Raw genomic sequence first — 25,868 nt, forward strand, 5'->3', positions numbered from 1 at the left:
CCCATCAGAGTACCCGAGTACCTGTCACCAGGCCATCAGAGTACCCGAGTCGCATAATGTGAGGGGACACTGGCCTTATTCAACTTTAGTCAGAGTGACGCAGCTTGTTTTAATTTCGACCCCTTTCACACTGGGGGAGTTTTCAAGTATTTTAGTGCTAGAAATATAAATAGCGCCTGAAAACCGCCTCTCATTCATTTCAGTGTGACTTTTCACACTGGGGCGGTGCACTGGCGGGATGTTAGGAAAAGTCCTACAAGCAGAATCTTTGGGGCGGTTTGGGAACGCTGTATTTAGCGCTCCCAAAACACCCTGCCCATTGGAATGAATGCGCAGTGCTTCCAAAGCGCCTGAAAAGCGATTTTGAATTGCAGCAACACGGGTGCTTTTAACCCCTTCTAGTGGCTGAAAAGCGCAGCTTAAACAATGCTAAAACGCAGCTTGCAACGAGTGGCACTTTAGCGCTAACGTGGACCCAGTGTGAAAGGTATCTTACACAGGTCCTTTATCTGGACAGGCAGTTTTTGTGGTAAAAATGAACTAGTCCTTTAAATGCTGGGACAGTCCTGTGGGATTCAGGACATGCTTGCTAAATACTCGTAAAATATCAGTTATTATAACACGTATTATTATTATTATATTGCTATCCTATATAATATACTTGGCCCTTTTATAAGCCACTCATCACGGGCAGCTTCGCCCAAAACCAGGATGGCGGCTCAGCCGCTTCCTTGCCGTGACGTCACGAGCCGCCTCTACCCGCGCCGCTCCTCAATGGTAGCAGAGGCACTTCCGGTGCGGATGGTTGCAGGTGTGAGCCGTTGGCAGGAGCCCGGATAAGCCGGTAATTCCCCCGTCAGCGGGCTGCAAATGCCTCGGCCCGGTCTTTCCTCTCTATTGTTCAGGTAAAAGGTGTGAACCGTCAGTCACTTGAGCTTTGGAAGGACTGCATGTCCCAGAATTCCCCACTGAGCTGGAGAGAGGCAGGGAATGCTGGGAGTTGTAGTCCCTCTGCGTCCAGGATTCCCATTACCCCCCTCTTGACCAATAATGATGTTGAACTTCATACAGTCAGTGGTGGTCAGGGGGTGTTCTGTCTCGGTGACATGAGGTAGACCGACGTGCTTTGGGTCTTCAATGCAATCCTCACACAGGTCTCATGGGGGTGACATCGGGATTGGGGCATCAACTGAAGACCCCGAAACGCCCTGTTGCCTGAAAGCCATGAACTTTAACGGAAGTCCTCCTTACAACGGGATCCCAGGGCGGCCGGTGACGTCATCGTGTGCCTAGGCTGCCGGTCACATGACCAAAATTCAGATACATCTGTGTTTATCAACTCCAGACTTCAGGGCGCCCCAACAGATCATGTTTTCAGGCTCCCTATTATTTTGCTCAGGTGATTTGATCAGTTTTGCTGCCTTAGTAATTACCACAGCCGTTTCATCTGAGGGAAATCCTGAAAACATGACCTGTTGGGGCGCCTTGAGGATTTCAATTTAGAAACACTGAGATACATTGACGATCTCTTTTCAGCGCTGATCATGTGATCAGATCAGTGGTCATGTGACTGGTCTCTATCTGCAAAGATAAGTATATAAGTACTGCTGGACATCTGTGTCATGTAGAGGGTTCCCAGCTACGCCCCCCACTGGAGAAATGAGGGACAGGCTGAGAAAGGATGAGGAAAGGGCTCCGACTCCCCTCTGTATTTTACAGTATTTGATTATTTATCAGACTTGGTGCTTACAAGTTAAAATCCGTTTTATTTTTTTGCTAGAAAATTACTTAGAACCCCTAAACATATATATATATAGATATAGATATAGATATATAGATATATCTATATATATTTTTTTTTTTCACACACACCCATGAGAACAAAATGGCAGTTGTTGCAGTACTTTGTCACACCGTATTTGCGCAGAGATCTTACAAGCGCAATTTTTGTGGGAAAAAATACACTTTTTTGAATTAAATAGAGTAAGAGTAAAGTTAGCCCAATTTTTTTTTTATATTGTGAAAGAATAATGTTTTGCCAAGTAAATTGATACCCAACATGTCACGCTTCAAAGTTGCGCCCGCTCGTGGAATGGCAACAAACGTTTACTCTTAAAAATCTCCATAGGCGACGTTTAAAAATTTCTAGAGGTTACCAATTTTGAGTTACAGAGGAGGTCTAGGGCTAGAATTATTGCTCTCGCTCTAACGATCGCGGCGATACCTCACATGTGTGGTTTGAACACCGTTTTCGCATGTGGGCATGACTTGCGTATGCCTTCGCTTCTGCGCGTGAGCTCGGCGGGACGGGGCGCTTAAAATTATAATTTTTTCCTTATTTATTTTATTTTATTTTTTTACACCGTCCTTTTAAAAAAAAAATTAAATAAATGTCAAAAAATTTAATGTAAAAAAATTTAACGTAAACATCTCTTGTAATAGAAAAAAAGCATGACAGGACCTCTTTAATATGAAATCTGGGGTCAAAAAGACCTCACATCTCATATTTACACTAAAATGCAATGAAAAAAAAAAATTCCCCTTTTAAATTTTTTCCCCGGAGCGCGGCGGGAGGCCCTCTCCCGCCCCCGATAAATGTGATCTCGCAGAAAATCCGCCGCAGAAACCACTTTTATCTGAAAACATACCGCTCGCTGTTGAAGATACCGGGGTTATGGCAGCTATCTGCTGCCATAACAATGGTATTCCACTTCAAACAGCTGACGTACAACTGCGGCGGGAAGTCCGGAAGTAGTTCAAATTGCACAAATTAAAAGCCTGATCAGCCATAACATTATGACCTCTGACAGGTAAAGTGAATACCATTGATTATCTCATTACAGTGGCATCTGAAAGTGGGTGGGATATATTAGGCAGCAAGTAAACATGTTGTCCATGAAGTTGAAAGCAGACAAAATGGACAAGTGTAAGGATTTGGGTGACTTTGATAAGGACTGATTTGTAATGGCTGGACAAATTAGGGGCTAAGCAACTCCAAAACTGCAGCTCTTGTGGGATGTTCCTGATCTGCAGGGGTGAGGACCTGTCAAAAGTGGTCCAAGGAAGGAAAACCGGCCAACTGGCAACAGATTCGTGGGGAGCGAAGGCCTGTTGATGCACATGGGGAGCGAAGGCCTGTTGACGCACATGGGGAGCGAAGGCTCGCTGACGCACATGTGGAGCGAATGCTCGACGCACATGTGGGGGGGAGGCTCGTTGACGCACATGGGGGAGGGAAGGCTCGTTGACGCACATGGGGGAGGGAAGGCTCGTTGACGCACATGGGGGAGGGAAGGCTCGTTGACGCACATGGGGGAGGGAAGGCTCGTTGACGCACATGGGGGAGGGAAGGCTCGTTGACGCACATGGGGGAGGGAAGGCTCGTTGACGCACATGGGGGAGGGAAGGCTCGTTGACGCACATGGGGGAAGGAAGGCTCGTTGACGCACATGGGGGAAGGAAGGCTCGTTGACGCACATGGGGGAAGGAAGGCTCGTTGACGCACATGGGGGAAGGAAGGCTCGTTGACGCACATGGGGAGCGAAGGTTCGTTGACACACATGTGATGGGATGGCTCGTTGACGCACATGGTGGAGCGAAGGCACGTTGACGCACATGGGGGAGCGAAGGCTCCTTGACGCACATGGGGGAGCGAAGGCTCCTTGACGCACATGGGGAGCGAAGGCTCCTTGACGCACATGTGGAGCGAATGCTCGCTGACGCACATGTGGAGCGAATGCTCGTTGACGCACATGTGGAGCGAATGCTCGTTGACGCACATGGGGGAGGGAAGGCTCGTTGACGCACATGGGGGAGGGAAGGCTCGTTGACGCACATGGGGGAGGGAAGGCTCGTTGACGCACATGGGGGAGGGAAGGCTCGTTGACGCACATGGGGGAGGGAAGGCTCGTTGACGCACATGGGGGAGGGAAGGCTCGTTGACGCACATGGGGGAGGGAAAGCTCGTTGACGCACATGGGGGAGGGAAGGCTCGTTGACGCACATGGGGGAGGGAAGGCTCATTGACGCACATGGGGGAGGGAAGGCTCATTGACGCACATGGGGGAGGGAAGGCTCGTTGACGCACATGGGGAAGGAAGGCTCGTTGACGCACATGGGGGAAGGAAGGCTCGTTGACGCACATGGGGGAGGGAAGGCTCGTTGACGCACATGGGGGAGGGAAGGCTCGTTGACGCACATGGGGGAGGGAAGGCTCGTTGACGCACATGGGGGAGGGAAGGCTCGTTGACGCACATGGGGGAGGGAAAGCTCGTTGACGCACATGGGGGAGGGAAGGCTCGTTGACGCACATGGGGGAGGGAAGGCTCGTTGACGCACATGGGGGAGGGAAGGCTCGTTGACGCACATGGGGGAGGGAAGGCTCGTTGACGCACATGGGGGAGGGAAGGCTCGTTGACGCACATGGGGGAGGGAAGGCTCGTTGACGCACATGGGGGAAGGAAGGCTCGTTGACGCACATGGGGGAGGGAAGGCTCGTTGACGCACATGGGGAAGGAAGGCTCGTTGACGCAGATGGGGGAAGGAAGGCTCGTTGACGCACATGGGGAGCGAAGGTTCGTTGACACACATGTGATGGGATGGCTCGTTGACGCACATGGGGAGCGAAGGCTCCTTGACGCACATGGGGAGCGAAGGCTCGCTGACGCACATGTGGAGCGAATGCTCGTTGACGCACATGTGGGGGGGAGGCTCGTTGACGCACATGGGAGAGGGAAGGCTCGTTGACGCACATGGGGGAGGGAAGGCTCGTTGACGCACATGGGGGAGGGAAGGCTCGTTGACGCACATGGGGGAGGGAAGGCTCGTTGACGCACATGGGGGAGGGAAGGCTCGTTGACACACATGGGGGAGGGAAGGCTCGTTGACGCACATGGGGGAGGGAAGGCTCGTTGACGCACATGGGGGAAGGAAGGCTCGTTGACGCACATGGGGGAAGGAAGGCTCGTTGACGCACATGGGGAGCGAAGGTTCGTTGACACACATGTGATGGGATGGCTCGTTGACGCACATGGGGAGCGAAGGCTCGTTGACGCACATGGGGGAGCGAAGGCTCCTTGACGCACATGGGGAGCGAAGGCTCCTTGACGCACATGTGGAGCGAATGCTCGCTGACGCACATGTGGAGCGAATGCTCGTTGACGCACATGGGGGAGCGAAGGCTCGTTGACGCACATGGGGGAGGGAAGGCTCGTTGACGCACATGGGGGAGGGAAGGCTCGTTGACGCACATGGGGGAGGGAAGGCTCGTTGACGCACATGAGGGAGGGAAGGCTCGTTGACGCACATGGGGGAGGGAAGGCTCGTTGACACACATGGGGTAGGGAAGGCTCGTTGACGCACATGGGGGAGGGAAGGCTCGTTGACGCACATGGGGGAGGGAAGGCTCGTTGACGCACATGGGGGAGGGAAGGCTCGTTGACGCACATGGGGGAGGGAAGGCTCGTTGACGCACATGGGGAGCGAAGGCTCGTTGACGCACATGGGGAGCGAAGGCTCATTGACGCACATTGGGGAGCGAAGGCTCGTTGACGCACATGGGGAGCGAAGGCTCGTTGACGCACATGGGGAGCGAAGGCTCGTTGACGCACATGGGGAGCGAAGGCTCGTTGACGCACATGGGGAGCGAAGGCTCGTTGACGCACATGGGGGATTGAAGGCTCGTTGACGCACATGGGGAGCGAAGGCTCGTTGACGCACATGGGGAGCGAAGGCTCGTTGACGCACATGGGGAGCGAAGGCTCGTTGACGCACATGGGGAGCGAAGGCTCGTTGACGCACGTGGGGGGGAGGCTCGTTGACGCACATGTGGGGGGGAGGCTTGTTGACGCACATGGGGGGGAGGCTCGTTGACGCACATGAGGGAGGGAAGGCTCGTTGATGCACATGGGGGAGGGAAGGCTCGTTGACGCACATGGGGAGGGAAGGCTCGTTGACGCACATGGGGGAGGGAAGGCTCGTTGACGCACATGGGGGAGAGAAGGCTCGTTGACGCACATGGGGGAGGGAAGGCTCGTTGACGCACATGGGGGAGGGAAGGCTCGTTGGCGCACATGGGGAGCCGAGGTTGGCACATTTAGTCAGATCCAATAGGAGAGCTCCTGGAGCTCAAATTGCTGAAAAAGTGAATGCTGGTTCTGATGGAAAGGTGTCAGAACACACAGCATCACAGTTTGTTGTGTATAGGGCTTTGTAGCTGCAGACCGGTCAGGGTGTCTATATCCAAAACCACCTACAACGGGTAGATGTTCATCAGAACTGGACCACGGAGCAATGGAAGAAGGTGACCTGGTCTGATGAACTCAAGAATAGTTTGAGGAACATAACAACGAGTTGGAGGAGTTGCCATGGTCTCCAAATTCTTCATATCTCAATCCAATAGTATCTGTGGAATGTGCTGGAGAAACAAGTCTGATCCATTTAAGTCCAACTTACAGGACTTAAATGAAATGCTACTGACAGCTTGGTGTCAGATACCACAGCGGACCTTCACAGGTCTAGTGGAGTCCATGCTTCTATGGGTTGTGTTGGATGGCCAAAATGTTATGGCTGATCGGTGTAGGTCCTTATAAGCCCTGGCTCAAACTACCGCAACTTGAGAGTTCAAAGTCGCATTACACGTCGCGCCCCATTAACGGCAATGACACCATTCTAATCAGTGCCACTCAAGTCGCTCCAACTTAAAAAAAAAAAGGTTCCTGCACTACTTTGGGGCGACTTCAACTTGACTTCTGTTAAAGAAGTATACAAGCTGCTAGAAAGTCGTCCAGGGATGTCGGCCTCAAAGTCGCCCTAGTGTGAACCAGGACTTAAACAATGAATTGCTACCTACCTTTGTTTCTATTAATAGATTGGGATCATTTTTTTATATTACATGTCGTTATTGAATTTTTAAAACTAATGCAACAAGTGTATTGCACTCAGGCTCCATTCACATTATTGCGTCTCCAAAGTCGCTGGGTTTCCAGTGCGACTTTGATATGACTTTTGGTGCCATTTTTGATCCGACTTTACGTTCCAGGAATGAAAGTCGCACCAAAGTAGTGCAGGCACCTTTTCAAAATTGCTGCTTGAAGGGGTGCTATTGAAAAAGAATGGAGTATGGCTTGTCATGCGACTTTCAAGTCACATGACAAATCGCACAAGTGTGAATGGGGCCTTAAAGCTGCAGACAGCAGGCTTGTTTTTAAACAAACCACATTATTGGCTGTTATGGTGATGACATGATCAGGAACAACACTGGTATTCTGATCCTCACAACACTTGTCATATGATGACACTATAAACTGGTGACAATATGTGAAAAAAATGTATTTAATTTATTAGTTTCCCCAAAAATTGTGATGAAAAATAACTTTAAAAAACTCGCCATGGCTCTTACTAAATACCTCAGACTGACTACTTTCCAAAAAGGGGTCATTTGGAGGATATTTGTACTATCCTGGCATTTTAGGGCCGTTAAGAAATTAGATCAGTACATCAGAATTGATCAGTTTTCGAATATACAGTATCTCACAAAAGATGCTCAATAGGGTTTAGGTCTGGAGACATGCTTGGTCAGTCCATCACCTTTACGCTCAGCTTCTTTAGCAAGGCAGTGGTCATCTTGGAGGTGTGTTTGAGGTCGTTATCATGTTGGAATACTGCCCTGCGGCCTAGTCTCTGAAGGGAGAGGATCATGCTCTGCTTCAGTATGTCACAGTACATGTTGGCATTCATGGTTCCCTCAATGAACTGTAGCTCCCCAGTGCCGGCAGCGCTCATGCAGACCCAGACCATGACACTCCCACCAACATGCTTGACTTATAGGCAAGTCACACTTGACTTTGTACTCCTCACCTGGTTGCCGCCACACACGCTTGACACCATCTGAACCAAATAAGTTTATCTTGGTCTCATCAGACCACAGGACATGGTTCCAGTAATCCATGTCCTTGGCCTGCTTGCCTTCAGGCTTTCTTGTGCATCATCTTTAGGAGAGGCTTCCTTCTGAGACGGCAGCCATGCAGACCAATTTGATGCAGTGTGCGGCGTATGGTCTGAACGCTGACAGGCTGATCCCACCCCTTCAATCTCTGCAGGAATGCTGGCAGCACTCATACGTCAATTTCCCAAAGACAACCTCTGAATATGACGCTGAGCATGTGCACTCAACTTCTTTGGTTGACCATGGCGAGGCCTGTTCTAGGGGAAACCTGTCCTGTTAAACTGCGGTATGGTCTTGGCCACCGTGCTGCAGCTCAATTTCAGGGTCTTGGCAACTCTCATATAGCCTAGGCCATCTTTATGTAGAGCAAAGATTCTTTTTTTCAGATCCTCAGAGAGTTCGTTGCCATGAGGCGCCATGTTGAACTTCCAGTGACCAGTATGAGAGAGTGAGAGCAATAACACCAAACTTAACACACCTGCTCCCCATTCACACCTGAGACCTTGTAACACTTATGCCGTGTACACACGGGCGGACTTTTCGACCGGACTGGTCCGACGGAATGAATCCGTCGGACAATTTGACTGTGTGTGGGCTCCATCGGGCCTACAGCTGACTTTTTCTGTCGAAAATCTGACGGACTTTAGATTTGGAACATGCTTCAAATCTTTCCGACAGACTTGAGTCCGGTCGAAAAATCCGCTCGTCTGTATGCTAGTCCGATGGACAAAAACCAACGCTAGGGCAGCTATTGGCTAATGGCTATCAACTTCCTTGTTTTAGTCCGGTCGTACGTCATCACGTACGAATCCGTCAGACTTTGGTGTGATCGTGTGTAGACAAGTCCATTCGTTAGAAACTCCGTCGGAAAGACCGTCGGACCTTTGTTGCCCAAAAGTCCGCCCGTGTGTACACGGCATAGCAAGTCACATGACACCGGGGAGGGAAAATGGCTAATTGGGCCCAAATTGGACATTTTCACTTAGGGGTGTACTCACTTTTGTTGCCAGCGGTTTAGACATTAATGGCTGTGTGTTGTGTTATTTTGAGGGGACAGCAAATTTACACTGTTATACAAGCAGTACACTCACTACTTTACATTGTAGCAAAGTGTAATTTCTTCTGTGTTGTTACATGAAAAGATATAATAAAATATTTATAAAAATGTGAGGGGTGTACTCACTTTTGTGAGATACTGTATACCATAGTTTGTGGACTGTATAACTTTTACACACAATAAATAAAATACACTGATTGGAGTTTTTTTTTTTTTTTTAAACAGACATGTAGCAGAATACATTTTGGCCTAAATTTTATGACTTTTTAGTTTTTTATTGGATATGTTTTATAACAAAGTAGAAAGTATTGTTTTTTTTTCAAAATTGTCTGTATTTTCTTGTTCATGTAATAAAAAATAGAAAACCCCAGTGGTGATCAAATACCACCAAATGAGAGCTCTATTTGTGTGTAAAAAAATTATAAAATTTCATTTGTGTACAGTGTTGCCTGACAGCGCAATTATTACCGTATTTATCGGCGTATAACACGCACCCCAAGTTTAGGAGAGAATTTTAAGGAAAAAAACTTTTAGGAGGGAAGTTTAAGGAAAAAAAACTTACATTTAAATGCCCATCAATGCAGCCTCATCAATGTTCATCTGCAGCCTTGTTAGTGTCAGTGCAGCCTTGCCCCAGTGCAGCTTTGCCCCAGTGCAGCCTTGTCTGTGCAGCTTTGCCCCAGTGCAGCCTTGTCAGTGCAGCTTTGCCCCAGTGGTCAGTGCAGCCTTGCCCCCAGTGTCCATGCTTGATCGCAGCTGACATACACATAGCTGCATGTTTTAAATATGGCGCCGAGGAACTGAACGAACGCCGCCGAGATACACATAGTCGAGTGTATTCGGCTCTTCTCGTTGCCGCTCACAGTCCCGCCCAGTCCCGCCCTATGATGGACATAACACAGGTCCAATGGCGGGACTGGGCTTGACTGTGAGCGGCGCCGGAAAGAGCCGAATACACTCGACTATGTGTATCATGGCTCTGTGATTTTGGCGGCCCTCGTTCAGCTCCGCCAAGTCCCTCCGAACTCCATGGTGCCATATTTAAAACTACTCGCTATGTGAATGTCGGCGGCGATCGCCGCTGATAGCTCACAATTAGCGGGGATCGGCGTATAACACGCACCCACGATTTTCCCCTGATTTTAAGGGGAAAAAAGTGCGTGTTATATGCCGATAAATACGGTAGTTAAAGTAGCACAGTGCTGAATAGCAAAAAAAATGCCCTGGTCATGAAGTGGGGGGGGGGGGACCTTCCAGAGTCAGGGCTGCTGTCCTTTTCTGTGGGCAAATGCTCTTTGATCTAGTTGCTTGGCTTTTTGTAAATGAGCTCTGCTGTGAGTTCAAAGGGTAAAAATGTCATCAGCACACCAAGGATTCCTCAGAAGGATCCAAAGCTTTATTTACATGGTCAAACGGAACACATACGGCAACATTTCGGTGGGCCATGCAGGGTCCCTTCGTCAGGCAAGTGGTGTCACCTGCCTGACGAAGGGGCCCTGAGTGGCTCCGAAACGTTGCCGTATGTGTACCGTGTGACCATGTATATAAAGCTTTGGATCCTTCTGAGGAATTCTTGGTGTGCTGATGACATTTCTACCCTTTAGATTGCCTACGGTTTCCAGACTATGGTCATTACAGCACCCAGCATTACTACAGCCATTTTCAGGAACGTGTGCGTGGAGGATATTACGTTTGGACCTGCTGTGAGTTAAGCCTTGTACACACAATGAGAAAATTGGACTAATGATTGTCCGTTTTTGTGGGGGGTTTTTTGCATGCTAGTCTCATATTGAAAATGAAGAGATAACTAAAGTTACGAAAATTCTTGTATGACAGAATACAACTTCGGAAGTGATGTAATGTGTTACATTGTAATGTATTCTTTAGTTTCCGAGCATGTACGGTCTTGGTCTTCCGATTTTTTTTTTTTTTTTTTTTTTTTTTGGACGAACACTGTACTGAATAAACAAAAATCGTACATTCTGGTGTTGTACGAGCAAAATTTAAATGTTTGTCCCTTTGCATAATTTTGGATAAACTGTCATGATCGGCACTCGAAAGCTGTGTACTAATGAGCAGATTATCGTAAGAAAAAATACGAAAGGGGTATTTTTCGTCAAATTTTCTGATCGTGTGTACTAGGCATTAGTTGAAAAGGTCTGGTTAGCAAATACTAAATAGTGTGAAATTTTATTGCCAACAGATTAACTGAACGATGGATCGGCATAGTGGAAACAATGCATCTCAGTCACAGAGCACTAACCATTCATCAACCATAAACAATCCATCGTTGCCTCTAGATTCAGGGCAGCAAGCTTCCATCTTGCAAGTCGGTGGTCAGTCTTTTCTGATATTGACCTCAGGGCAACCATCGTCTCCACTGCAGGGACTTGGACTTAATTTGGTACCAGTTGGTGGACCTGATGCATCCTTATTACAGACTGGTGGACCCCAGGAACAGCTTCAAGTAAGGTGTGTTCAACCAGCTTTCAGTCAGGTTGGTGGAAGCAAACCACTTTTTAACCAAACTGGAAGAGTTCAGCCCAACATTGTCCAGATGCGTGGTCCTCGGCCTGCTACTATACAGCTTGGCCCTGGTGTTCAGCCACAAACCGTCCAAGCCAATGAGCTAAGGTTTAAACCATCTCAGTCTATCAGTCCACTTGACACTAGAGTTCAGGTTGGTGAGCAGCGGTCTTCATCGGTTCAAGGTGGACATACAGTTCCACCTCGATCGTCAACTTTGCAAATTCGTGCTCCCAAATTTACGAGTAAGTCTTTAGTTGAGGACAGAGTTCAGTCAGTTATAACCCAGACTGGTGGTGCTATGCCTCTCTTAACGCAAACTAGTAGAGCTCAACCAAGGACTGTCCAGATTGGTGGCCATGTGACTTCCTCAGTCCAGGTGGGTTCTACCACTCCTCTGGGAATGGCGAAAGCTAAAACCAGCAAAATCAAGATTCAGACTATGACAGAAAAAACTTTTCATCCTGGTCTAGTTCAGAACAGTGGAACAATGCCACCCTCAAGTCAGACTGGAAGATTTCAGCCCAGGATTGCCCAGTTTGGTAGGCTTCAGTCTTCCTCAGCCCAAGTTACAAGTGCCGTTCCAATACAGACTGAATTTTCCCAGGCCCATGCCACATTTAAGACAGAGCCTGGACTTGAAGAGCCGGCTGAGATTAAGATTCTAACAATCCAAGCTAGCGGACGTTATGCAGAAACTGCCAATGTGATTAATTTTAGTACCCCAACAATTCAGCCAAGCCTATTCCAACCATCGTTGGGGCATGCTGGTAGACTCCACACTTTGGCTCCCCAAGAAAATGCTAAAATTTCTGCTTTAACCAAAAAGAACAAACATTCCTTAACAAAGAAAGGATCCAAATGTCAGCAAGACACCCCTAAATACACTGACGCTGCGTGTTCAGCCTACAATCTAGTAAAAATGAAGCACGCTTGCACTAACACAACCAAGATGAGCAAAAGCATTGGGACGCAAGCGAAAATTGCATTAAAGAGTAAAAGTCAAGCCATTCAGTTTCCTGAGAACAGTTTGGGGGAACCTAAAGTGCCAACCTACCAGGAATGTTCTACACAGTCTGAAGAATTCTTCTGGCCTGGAGAAGATGGTTTTCGGCAGAGCAGAGAATTTTACCCCTACAAAGTTGATATCGTACGAGATCCCGAACCAGAGAACGTCAGCGTATTTTTTTCTGGGGCTTCTCTCAGGGACAGTGATGAAGCGTGGAACATGGAAGGAGCAGAGAAGTGGATACACAAATCTTATGAGGCTGTAAGTATGCCTTCCAAAAACTAAAGGAAGAATGGCAAGCAAATGGGAACATCTCTAATAAGTTGCTGTGGAGATGTGTAAATAAAGTTTATAGCAACCTTCACTTCCCATATGTCAGGGTTGTCAAACTAAGTTTCAGCATTATGGGTGTCTTCAAAGGGCCAGCCTTTACCATTAGACTATATAAATTTATGCATGTTTTTTTTCTCAGAGAATAGTTTCAAGAGCTCAACCACGCCCAACGATGAACTGCATTGAATGGTGGGTGTGGCCAAATTGCACTAACAGTGGGAGGATCTTAAAGGGGCAATAAAGACCAAGAATGTGTTATGTGCAAAGTTCAGGGATGTGCTACAGGCAGAGTTCAGAGGTGCGGTACGCTACGTACAGAGTGCAGAGGTGCTCTACAGTGAAGGAAAAAAGTATTTGATCCCCTGCTGATTTTGTACGTTTGCCCACTGACAAAGAAATGATCAGTCTATAATTAACAATGAGAGACAGAATAATAACAAAAATATCCAGAAAAACGCATTTCAAAAAAGTTATAAATTGATTTGCATTTTAATGAGTAAAATAAGTATTTGACCCCTTTGCAAAACGTGACTTAGTACTTGGTGGCGAAACCCTTGTTGGCAATCACGGAAGTCAGACGTTTCTTGCAGTTGGCCACCAGGTTTGCACACATCTCAGGAGGGATTTTGTCCCACTCCTCTTTGTAGATCCTCTCCCAGTTATTGAGGTTTCGCAGCTGACGTTTGGTAACACGAACCTTCAGCTCCCTCCACATATTTTCTATAGGATTATGGTCTGGATACCGGCTAGGCCCCTCCAGGACCTTAATGTGCTTCTTTTTGAGACACTTTTTTGTTGCCTTGGCCGTGTGTTTATGCTGGAATATCCATCCACGACCCATTTTCAATGCCCTGGTGACAAGCTGAGATTAGGAGCACTCCCTTTAAAGTGATTGTAAAGCTTAATTTTTATTTTTTAACCACTTCCCGCCCGGCCTATAGCAGAATGACGGCCGGACGGTGGTTCAGTTATCCTGACTGGGCGTCATATGACGTCCAGCAGGATAACAGCCGCCGGGCATGCATCGCGGCGATTGGTGGTGCAGTGTGTCAGTCTGACATGCCGCTACACTGATCTCGGTAAAGAGCCTCTGATGGAGGCTCTTTATCACGTGATCAGCTGTGTCCAATCATGGCTGATCACGTTGAAAACAGGAAGAGCCGTTGACTGGCTTTTCCTCACTCGCGTCTGACAGACGCGAGTAGAGGATAGCCGATCGGCTGCTCTCCTGACAGAGGGGGGTCTGTGCTGATTGTTTATCAGCGCAGCCCCCACTCGGATGCCTGCCCAGGACCACCAGGATGCCGCCAGGACCACCAGGGATGGCCACCACCCTGGACCACCAGGTATGCCACCCTAGACCACCAGGGATATGCCAATCAGTGGCAATTAAAAATGCCTGCCAGTGCCACCAGTGATGCCTATCAGTGCAGTCTATCAGTGCCGCCTATCGGTGCATATTAATGCCTATCAGTGCAGCTTATCAGTGCCCATCAGTGAAGGAGGAAACTTACTCATTTATAAAATTTTATAACAGAAACAAAGAAAAACATTTTTTTCTTCAAAATTTTCGGTCTTTTTTTATTCGTTTAGCAAAAAATAAAAATCGCAGAGGTGATTAAATACCACCAAAAGAAATCTCCATTTGTGTGAACAAAATTATAAAAATTTAGTTTGGGTACAGTGTAGCATGACCACGCAAATGTCATTTAAAAAGTGACAGAGCTGAAAGCTGAAAATTGGCTTGCGCAGGAAGGGGGTGTAAGTGCCCTGTATTGAGGTGGTTAAATAACAAACATGTCATACTTACCTGCTCTGTACAAGGGTTTTGCACAGAGCGGCCCCGATCCTCCTTTTCTGGGGTCCCCCTGTGGTGCTCCTGGCTCCTCCTCTTCTCGAGTGCCCCTACGGAGAGCCGCTTTCCATGGGGGCACCAATGCGGGTGCGCTCCCGAGTCCTCCTGCTGCGTCCATTGGCACAGACAGCAGTACTCGACCCCGGGTCCCGTGTCACTGGATTTGATTGACAGCAGCGGGAGCCAACGGATCAATATCCAATGAGGACCTGAGAAAGCCTCTGGAGCTGCTGTGCCCATCCCCGTCGCTGGAACAATCGGGCTCAGGTAAGAAAAAGGGGGGTTCTGGGGGGCTGCTGCAGCACAAAAGGTTTTTCACCTTAATGCAGAGAATGCAAACAACTTGGAAATGCTAGTAGTAGTAGCCTAGTACAAATGCTATGACGCCCATCTTGGTACACCCTGCACTCAGCCTCAGTAAGCCTACAGTCAGAAGGCAGCAGCGGACATCTTGTTACACCCAGCCCATATAGTTAGTGAACTATATGGAGAAAAATTACTTAATTACAAAATTGTGCTTTGAAAACTGTCACGACATAAAAAAAAGTAACAGTAATCGGTATCCGCGAGTACTTGCGGGAAAAAGTATCGGTACTTGCACTGTCTTAAAAAAGTGGTATCGGTGCAACCCTACTAACTATAGCTGCGTCCAGGCTCCTGTGCGGCTACGTGCAATAAGCGACGGCAGCTGTCAGCCCACCATTAGTTTAAATGGGCTGAGCCGCCAATGCTAATTGTCTAACCTCGTTATTCCTGCAGCAAGAATCTGCAACAAACTGGCCGTGTGAAAGGGGGCCTAAAAGATTTTCATATAGTAATAAGGAACATGCCCCCTTTAAATCCAAGGAAACCGCATAACCACTTGTGTAATTCTACCGGTACCTCCGGGTGGCGCAATGACGTCACAAAGCACCGCACTGATGCGTTTCATCACTTCCGCCATGACATCGCATATGGGAAATGAAGAAGGTTGCTTTACACTTGGTGGTGGTGGAACCCTCTGAGTGAGGCTTAGTTTTCTCCATCCTCCCTGAAAAATTCATAGACCACCAAGCCGTGGTCTTGGTAACTGAGGAGTTCTTATAGGTGGCAAACGGGCGGAGCAGTGACTACTGGTACTACTAATTATTGGCTCGGGAAAATTAAGTCATGCCCTTCAGATTAAATAAGACCTAGTTCATAAACGTGAAATAGATTTTATTTTTATTTTTTTCTTTTTGGACAATTTTAGGCATACGGTGACAAGAGTCTCCCCATAATCTGGTCTCTCCTTAGGAACACCCACACTTTGATGACATAGCGGTTTATTTCACAGAAGAGGAGTGGGCGTGTTTAAACGATAAAGAGAGAAACCTGTATAAGAAGGTGATGATGGACAATTACTGGAACCTCGTGGCTGTAGGTAACGTAGTTGCGTTCATGTTATAGGTGTTCAAGTCCATACAGATCTTCACAATCCATTTGATGTTTACCAAAGCTGAACTCCAGACGACATTGTACCACAAATCTGCGAGTCTGTACAAGGTACTGGCAGACAGCTACACAGACTGTCTGCAAGAGCCCTGCATGGCACGTACAATGCTTTGCAGGCTCCTAGTAAAAAAAAAATAAATAAATGCACATTTTCATACCTGCAAAAAGATGTGTACTTATTTATTTTTACAAAGGTGAACTTATCCTTTAACTGCATAGGAGAAAAGTAAGGTCACTGACACCTGGCTGTTGGTTGGTCTAGGCTGGCTCTTTCTGCCTGTTCAAGCCCGGCCTTGATGGGGTCCTAATGGCATTTCCTTCACATGTCATGCTGGTTAGGGTACCAGTAGGACCGGACAGGCCTGGACCCGGTCTCTACAGGTCTCTGAATGACTGCAGGCTTTTCCCATTTGTAAGCAAAAACCTCATCTGTCTGTAACTGGAATCCATTCTTGAGCTGAGCGTTCTGATTGCCCAAGCACCCTTTCACTGCCAAAAACTGACTCTCCGCCTGTTACTTACAAAGTGACAATGCTACTCTCTCTTTTATATATTTTATGTTTTGGGGGCTAAAATGTTGACCTGTGTATTCTTTCCAGCTGTGTTGAGAAATGTCTGTTGCACGGGATAAAATGTACACACAGGGGAAAATGTCAGAACAGTGACTCCTCCCACTCCATACCCGCTCTGTTTAGACCCCTGGTTCCCAAACTGCAGCCATTTGGAACTCTTTGTGTGGCCCTCTGGGTCCCTGCAGACACTAATTTGTGTTTCTCTATTGCCCTGTTATAGCAGTGATTTCTAGCAATCTCATGTAATGTGTTTCCAGTCTGTGACTGTCTCCCCAAGCATGTCTCCAGTCTCCAACAACTATAGCATGTTCACGGTCTCTGACCATCTTTTGTATCATATCAGAATTTTCTGACCAGCTCCTGTATTTTGTTCACACTCTCTGACCATTTCATGTTCAAAGTCTCTGACCATCTCTTTTATCATGTCCACAGTCTCTGACCATCTCCTGTATCATGTCCACAGTCTCTGACCATCTCCTGTATCATGTCCACAGTCTCTGACCATCTCCTGTATCATGTCCACAGTCTCTGACCATCTCCTGTATCATGTCCACAGTCTCTGACCATCTCCTGTATCATGTCCACAGTCTCTGACCATCTCCTGTATCATGTCCACAGTCTCTGACCATCTCTTGTATCATGTTGTCCACAGTCTCTGACCATCTCTTGTATCATATCCACAGTCTTCGGCCATCTCTTGTTTCATGTCTACAGTCTTTGGCAGTCTCCTGTATTATGTCCACAGTCTCTAATAATCTCTTGGATATGTTGAGGGCCGCATTTGAGCCCCCCATATCAAGAAAGTTCACCACCACTGATATAGACCAAGCCCCTGTATTTCCAGATAGAGGGAGAGAGTCTAAAGGCAAACAGATTCTGCTTTGCCTTACTTAGAAAACCTGTAATACTTTGTTGCTGGTATTGGGTCCACACTAAATTATAAATTGATTAATTAGATTTTATACAAATGGTAAAACAAATAAAGATAGATGCTTAAAAACCATATAGACTTTCTCCCCCTGGCACTGAGCTCCTTCTCTGTTCATCTGTCAAATGGCAGAGCTTCTTTTGCCTACTGAAGTCCCACGTTTGACAGTTGAATGACAGAGCAGGACTTAGCGCCAGGATAGAGCGAACTTTCGGATCTCTCAAGATTTAAAACTGTCTGGTCCCTGCAGTAGAAGACAGCGTGTACTTGCCTCTCTGGTGGCCCATGTCTCCTACCTTCCCTCTATTCCAGTGCTGCACATTCTGTAGGCCTCTTGGCACTTCTTATGCCCTGTACACACGGTCTGATTTTCTGACAGAAAATGTGTGATAGGACCTTGTTGTCGGAAATTCCTACCGTGTGTGGGCTCCATCACACATTTTCCATCGGAATTTCCGACACACAAAGTTTGAGAGCTTGCTATAAAATTCCGATCGTGTGTACACAAATCCGACGCACAAAGTGCCACGCATGCTCAGAATAAATTAAGAGACGAAAGCTATTGGCTACTGCCCCGTTTATAGTCCTGACGTACGTGTTTTACATCACCGCGTTCAAAACGATCGGATTTTCCGACAACTTTGTGTGACCGTGTGTATGCAAGACAAGTTTGAGCCAACATCCGTCGGAAAAAATCCATGGATTTTGTTGTCAGAATGTCCGATCAATGTCCGCCCGTGTGTACAGGGCATTAGAGTGTCGGTTAATTGTATCCCTTGTCTCAGACCTCCAGAGGTGAGTATAATGGAACTTCTGTGGCAGGAAGCTGATGGTTTTATACCTTTGGAGACCTGAAGGGTAATCTTGAGGTGGACATAAGTGGAATCCCTGTGTGCCTAGGGGGGCTTCAAGGGACTGAGGGATGGATTTTAAAACCATGCAAGGGCTTGCCACTTTTAATGCCCCCTCCCCTCCAATCCTTATCCATCCCTTTAAACAAAGTTGGCTACAATCGTCATAGGGGGTTTATCTTGCCTTCCTCTGGCTCTAAACAGCTGGGCTTTGGGTGAGACTTCACATGTTATTCCCCTTCAGTCTAAGTTACCTGCACTGACAGGGAATGGTTGCTAATTGAATGTTGTTGTGTTTTACATACAGGGAAGGTAAGTGTAACACCCCCGTTGATATCAAAGATTGAGAGAGGAGAAGAGCTCTGCATAAGGAGCCTACAGCAGGCTGATCACAAGCAGTTCCCAGACTTAGACAGCAGAGGTCAGTAGTGGGCTCTGGGCATTGTCTGGTATCCAAATCTCTAATGTTTTAAAGGGTAACTCCACTTTCATGGGAAGAATGGCAAATGGAAAAAAAAAATATAGCATATACAATTGCTAGGCAAGTCATATTATAACTGAATGTTATTAAAAACTACTTTTCCTTTTCAATCTGCATTGCTGTCATTTTCTTTAAAATGCAATGCAATATGGCCACCTGGAGGAGTTAAGTACACAGAAATGTTATTTCCGGTTTGTTTGATTGGCTCACCAATTTTCCCAGAAGTCTGCACTAAGATACAAGTCAAATTTTGGGCATCTCCTGCAACAAAATTTTTATTTTTGGTGAGCTGCTCCCAAAGGGAAATCGTATCTACAGCGATGCAGACCCAGACACTTTCATCATTAGAGCCATGCAAGCGCAGCAGCTGATTGATAATTATAAAATCACTCCCATTCACTTTGTACATGGACTCATACAAACAGCTATTTTTTCACAAAAGGTAGGAATCTGCAACAAAGTTTGTTAAAATCCCTGCAGTGTACATAGATCACCCAGGGAGGAATGTTTTTTTTTTCTCAACAAAGGCGGGGTTACTCTTTAACGTTATATTTTACTTGTACACGGTGCAGCTGCAACAATTACAAGTGGGCTCCTTTAGGTGCACTAATGGAGCCTTTTCTTCAGCATCACTGGACCCATGAAAACTTGCACATTCTATTATATAAATGGACTTGAAGAAAAAGTTGTCACCTGACCCTGGGCAGTACCGTGCTATTGGTTATCAGGATAGAAAGTGATGGGAAATCCACATGTATTTGTCACTAGAACAGGAAGTGAAGTGAGATCTTCCTCCGGGAACATGTGTCCCAGTGACAACGATGTGTAAACAGGGAGTTCCTCTCATTTTGCTATGGCTTCCCCTCACTTTCTGTTGTGTCTTCAGGACTTGTTCTCAATGAAACAGAGACTGCAAAAGAAAACTGACAGGATTTTAATCCTTCCCTATTCAATGCAAACTAAACGAGAAAAGAATTGGCTGTAGACATCTTTCATTGACCCTGTTGCTTTGCCTTGGGTGAGGGAAATAAAGGTTCATTTTGAATTCTCCACTACTTATAAGAAGCTAAACTTCAGGAAAACGAACAGTCCTGACCTGCAGTGGGGCTGTGCCTGTATTGCAAGTGTTGACTCCTTTATGTGTAGGGGGACCTACCTGATATTTAGCTAAACTGTGCTGGTAGTCCAGACTTTGCAGCCCCCTCTTCCCTGTACTCTGGAGGTCAGATGCCCCTGACATCAGGGCCCAAGTGCTCTTACCATCCCCTAGACCAGGGATCCTCAAACTACGGCCCTCCAGCTGTTGCAGAACTACACATCCCATGAGGCATTGTAAAACTCTGACATTCACAGACATGACTAGGCATGATGGGATTTGTAGTTCCTGAACACCTGGAGGGCCACAGTTTGAAGACCCCTGCCCTAGACCAATGATCCCCAAACTGCGTCCCGGGGGCTGGATGCAGCCCTTTGCTTGCCTTTATTTGGCCCTTGGGGCCCTGTTCCTTTCATTAATACAAAACACTATTGCTCCCACTGACACCAACAATTGGGCATCATTCCTCCCACTGACACCAATGATTGGGCATCATTCCTCCCACTGACACCAATGATTGGGCATCATTCCTCCCACTGACACCAATGATTGGGCATCATTCCTCCCACTGACACCAATGATTGGGCATCATTCCTCCCACTGACACCAATGATTGGGCATCATTCCTCCCACTGACACCAATGATTGGGCATCATTCCTCCCACTGACACCAATGATGGCGCACCATTCCTCCCACTGACACCAAGGATGGGGCATCATTACTCCCACTGACGCTAGGATGGGGCACTATTCTACCTACTGACACCAATGATGAGATATTATTCCTCCCACTGACACCAACAATTGGGCATCATTCGTCCCACTGGCACCAACGATTGGGCATCATTCCTCCCACTGGCACCAACGATTGGGCATCATTCCTCCCACTGACACCAATAATGGGACATCATTACTCCCATTGACACCAATGATGGGGCACTATTCTACCTACTGACACCAATGAAGGGATACTATTCCTCCCACTGACACCAATGATGGGGCATCATTCCTCCCACTGACACCAATAATGGGACACTATTCTACCTACTGACACCAATGATGGGATACTATTCCTCCCACTCACAACAACAATTTGGCACTATTCCTCCCACTGACACCAATGATGGGGCATCATTCCTCCCACTGACACCAATGATGGGGCATCATTCCTCCCACTGACACCAAGGATTGGGCATCATTCCTCCCACTGACACCAAGGATTGGGCATCATTCCTTCCACTGACACCAATGGGGGGGCATCATTCCTCCCACTGACACCAATGATGGGGCATCATTCCTCCCACTGACACCAATGGTGGGGCACCATTCCTCCCGCTGACACCAATGATGAGGCATCATTCCTCCCGCTGACACCAATGATGGGGCATCATTCCTCCCACTGACACCAATGGTGGGGCATCATTCCTCCCACTGACACCAATGATGAGGCATCATTCCTCCCGCTGACATCAGTGATGAGGCATCATTCCTCCCGCTGACACCAATGATGGGGCATCATTCCTCCCGCTGACACCAATGATGGGGCATCATTCCTCCCGCTGACACCAATGATGGGGCATCATTCCTCCCGCTGACACCAATGATGGGGCATCATTCCTCTCACTGACACCAATGATTTGGCATTATTTCTCCCACTGGCACCAATGATGGGGCACTATTTTTCCCACTCACACCAATTTCAGGCCCCCCTAAGGTCTGAAGGACAGTAAACTGGCCCTTTGTTTAGAAAGTTTGGAGATCCCTCCCTCTGACTAAATGAGCGTTTACCCTTACAATGCGGGGAAGACTTTAAGCTTTTCCTGCAGTTTAACTTTAAAGTAAAAGGTAGGTAAATATGTTTGTTATATCACTTTAAAAAAGTGCTACATTCTTTTTTAATACCTTATCTCTCCGATAAGTGTATATAGTAAGTGTTGGTCGTGCCAGAAATCCTGTCGGCTAAATACTTCCTGTGCTGACTTTTGTCAGTATTGTTCTCAGTTCTCTTTGTAGACTACAGAACATCTCTCACATATGTCTGGGAGGTGAGAGGAAGAGGAGCTGTCTTAGGGTAACACTGCTGCTCCTCTATAGATATCTTATGATGAATGAGCCATGTTACCCTAGGACAGGAAGTATGTTACTGGCAGGATCAACAGGTGAACATAAAGGCAAAAAAGCCTATAATAGGCTAAGCCACCACATCTAAGGATTGGTAAGCTGCACTACAGGACAGTTTTGTTGTTGGGTTTAACCACTTGCCTACTGGGTACTTGATAGTTTGGTTGAGAGCACAAGCAAATGTGATAGTTAGCAATCCTACCATGCCGGTAATGTAACTGTTTTTAGAAACTCTTAAGTCTATGGATTTAATTCCGCTTAAAGCCTGCTCTCAGCACAAAACAGACGCATACACTATGTGGCAGCACAGACTGAAGCCCCTTCTCCACCCTACCACATTTATTCACATGGCCAGCAGGAAGAGGTTAATGAGCTGCAGCCTGTGAATTACTAAACCATCTCTTCTCATGAGTAACTCGAAAGTGTTTAGGTAGTTCCTGGTCTTTGGTTACTTACTGTTGCATTATTGGTAACCTTTACTCTCGTTTCTGATAGGTGATCCATCAAGCCAGAATATCTTCAGTGAATGCTATAATATTCAGCGCTTCTATGAACGCTTGAAAATGATCACCACTCCCATCAGGCTTGCCATGGCCGGCCTGACTGTGACCAGAATAATGTCTGACCCGTCGTCTTGTGAGCCATCTCAGGCTGCCCAGGGTGAGGACAGGATTAGAGACCCCGGTGATCAGTGTCCTTTCAAGCCTTTCCTGAAGGAAAAACCGGTGATTAATGTGAGGCCCTTCCGTTGCTTCAAATGTGAGCGAACGTTCAAGCGGTTTGGCAATCTCAGCAGTCACTATCAAAGGGTGCACCAAAGTGACAACGACCTCACTTGTTCCGAATGTGGCAAAAAATTCTCAAATATGAAAGCTCTCCTTCTCCATTTCATGAGACACACGGGAGAGCGACCCTTCGTCTGTATGGGTTGCGGGAAGACTTTCGCATCCCAGGTTTGTCTCAATAACCATTATGGGTTAAATTCAAAGAAGAAGCAGTATGAGTGCTTGGAATGCGGGAAGCAATTCAGTCTGAAACAAAGCCTCATCAAACACGAGAAGCTTCACCAAATGGATAACCACAACGTGTGTCTGGTCTGCGGGAAGGAGTTTGCACACAAATCTGGCCTTCGGCTTCACGAGAGAATGCATGGCAGTCATTACGTCTGCTCCCAGTGCGGGCGATATTTTAGCTGCAAGGAGGACTGTGATAAGCACATGGTAGACCACGGGCAGATGCAACTGTTTGTATGCACCGAATGTGGTAATGCCTTCCTTCATGAAAGCCAGCTCATCGAGCATCAGAAACTGCACCAGGCCAACTACGCCAACTTGGTGTATCCTGACCTGGTGATTAAGGTGAAGGAAGAAGATTGAAGAAATGTTTAATAGCGAACTTTAGTTTGTGGGCTGAGCTATTTTGGAATATATTTTGATTGCGCTTTTGTGAGAAGGAGGTTTTTGGTTCTAGAGCAGGGGTCTCCAAACTTTCTAAACAAAGGGCCAGTTTACTGTCCTTTAGGAGGGCTGGACTGCGGTCATTGGGAGTAGAAAAGGTCCTAACAGTGGGGAAAAAACAAGACCCCATCTTTGTTGTCAGTGGGAGGAATTGTGTCCCATCATTGGTGTAATTTGGCCCTGTTGTTGGTGTCACTGGGAGAAATTGTGCCTCGTCATTGCTGTCACTGGGAGAAATTGTGCCCCATTGTTAGGGTCGTTGGGAGGAATAGTGCCCTATCATTGGTGTCAATGGAAGAAATCGTGCCCCATCATTGGGAGGAATTGTGTATCATCTTTGGTGTCATTGGGAGAAATGGTGTCTCATCATTGGCGTCAGTGGGGGGAGTTATGGCCCATTGTTTGTATCAGTGGATGAAATAGTGCCCCAAAGGCTGGATAAAAGCAAGCAAAGGGTCCGCAGTTTGGAGGCCACTGATCTAGACAATTAAAATAAAGATATACGTAAAGAAGCAGTATTAGGAGCAGTTGAAATTTCTTGTTGAATCCCCCACGTAGCACTTAATCCTGTTCAGATCTTTGCAGTAGTTGTTGAGCTAGACCCACATCTTACTCCTCCTCTGAAAGCTGTCAGAAGGGAATACTGACCTTTTGTATAGTAAGTAGAGTGAAGCAATGGGGCTGTAATGACAGGATCCCGAAGCAGAGGTGAGTAATATTCATTTGTCCACTGTTGTTCTGCATGTACCCTCAGGTTACTTTCTTGGTGAGTTGGAGGGAGACTAGAGTAGTAGTTGGTTGCTTGTGTTGTTCTGAAGGACAGAACAGACAACAGAGCCAAGACCCACCTGCCTGCTCTCATGGGGAGAGAGACTAGAGTAGTAGCTTGCTGCCTGTGTTGTTGTAAATGACTACACATCAGTCACAACAACACAGGCCCACAGCAAACAGGTGCCAGCTAGTACTCTAGTCTCTCTCAGGCAACTGAGCCCAGAAAACCTACCTGCTATTATGGGGAGAAAGGCTGGAGTTGTGCTGGCATGTGTTGTTGTGGGCTTGTGTTTTTGTGAATGATGTCACTACCAACGTGTAGTAATTTGCAACAACACAAGCTGCTACTGTAGTCTCTCCCTCTCATAATAGAAGGCAAGTGAGTCAGCAACGATAGCCCCCTGTTTTACTCGGTGCAGACTACCTTAAAATTGGATAAAAAGCTATATAAACAGAGATAACGTTCAGTAAAATCCATTTGTCAGAATAAATAGTAGATTAGGCAGCTTAAAGCGGAGTTTCACCCAAAAGTGGAAATTCTGCTTGTTTGCATTCTCCCCCCATCTGCTGCCACATTTGGCACCTTTCGGGGTTTTGACAGGTACCTGCTACCATTTCCGGGTGATTTTGCCACGGAAAAGTACCCCGGAAGTTTAGCCGCCGGGCCATTTACAAAGCACAGTGAGCTTTGCACATGTGCAATATGGAGTTGGCCGTGAAGCCGCAAGAAATGATGGCGGCAGCAAGCGAGAGCCAATCACTGGATTACAGAACAGATAAGTGTCCTAATAATAAAAATCAGCAGCTACAGTATTTGTAGCTGCTGACTTTTACTTTTTTCTGAGGGAGTCTGGAGCTCCACTTTGAGTTATGCAAAAATCCTAAAATATAACTAAAGGCAAAACTCTTTTTTTCAGGTTTGGATAGAGTGGAGATGGATCAGAACTCCTGTCAGTTTTTATTGCTGTCTGTGTCCCCGTTAGGGATATTCATCCTTTCTATGTGTCCTGTTTATCATTATTATTTAAAGTAAAAGAAAACCATACATTTTGGGTTGCCAGGAAAGTAATAAAGGGAAAATCTTCCAATGGGGACACTAGGTTTGGTGACCTGTAATTAGCTGGGATTTCCTCTCACTTCCTGTTTTGGCTATGGGACAGGAAGAGGAAATCTCCGCACACTAAGATTTGAGTGGACTTATAATTTATTACATACTGTCACCAGTACAGTACAGCGTCATCATATGACTGGTGTGGCGGTGATCAGGGACAGGTGACAGTATGTAAAAAAGAAAAAAAATTTAATAATTTTTTTTTAAACATTTGTTTTTATTTTTTTTCTTTTATTTCAATTTTTATTTACATCCTGTCATCAGAGTAGTTCATTGTCACCA

At 46.8% G+C, this 25,868-nt stretch overlaps 1 protein-coding gene across 1 annotated transcript; it reads left to right on the forward strand.

The window, feature by feature from the left end:
- The first annotated feature begins 762 nt into the window (after nucleotides 1–762).
- Nucleotides 763–25,847, forward strand: LOC141106505 (uncharacterized). The gene is made up of 5 exons (XM_073597320.1): nucleotides 763–905; nucleotides 11,206–12,798; nucleotides 16,001–16,127; nucleotides 18,857–18,970; nucleotides 22,743–25,847. Exons 2-5 carry the CDS (start codon nucleotides 11,218–11,220, stop codon nucleotides 23,621–23,623), a joined length of 2,703 nt encoding a protein of 900 aa, XP_073453421.1. The 5' UTR covers nucleotides 763–905; nucleotides 11,206–11,217; the 3' UTR covers nucleotides 23,624–25,847.
- Nucleotides 25,848–25,868: the final 21 nt, after the last annotated feature.

This window comes from Aquarana catesbeiana, linkage group LG08 (genome assembly GCF_042186555.1).
Source record: "Aquarana catesbeiana isolate 2022-GZ linkage group LG08, ASM4218655v1, whole genome shotgun sequence".
Taxonomy (NCBI): domain Eukaryota; kingdom Metazoa; phylum Chordata; class Amphibia; order Anura; family Ranidae; genus Aquarana; species Aquarana catesbeiana.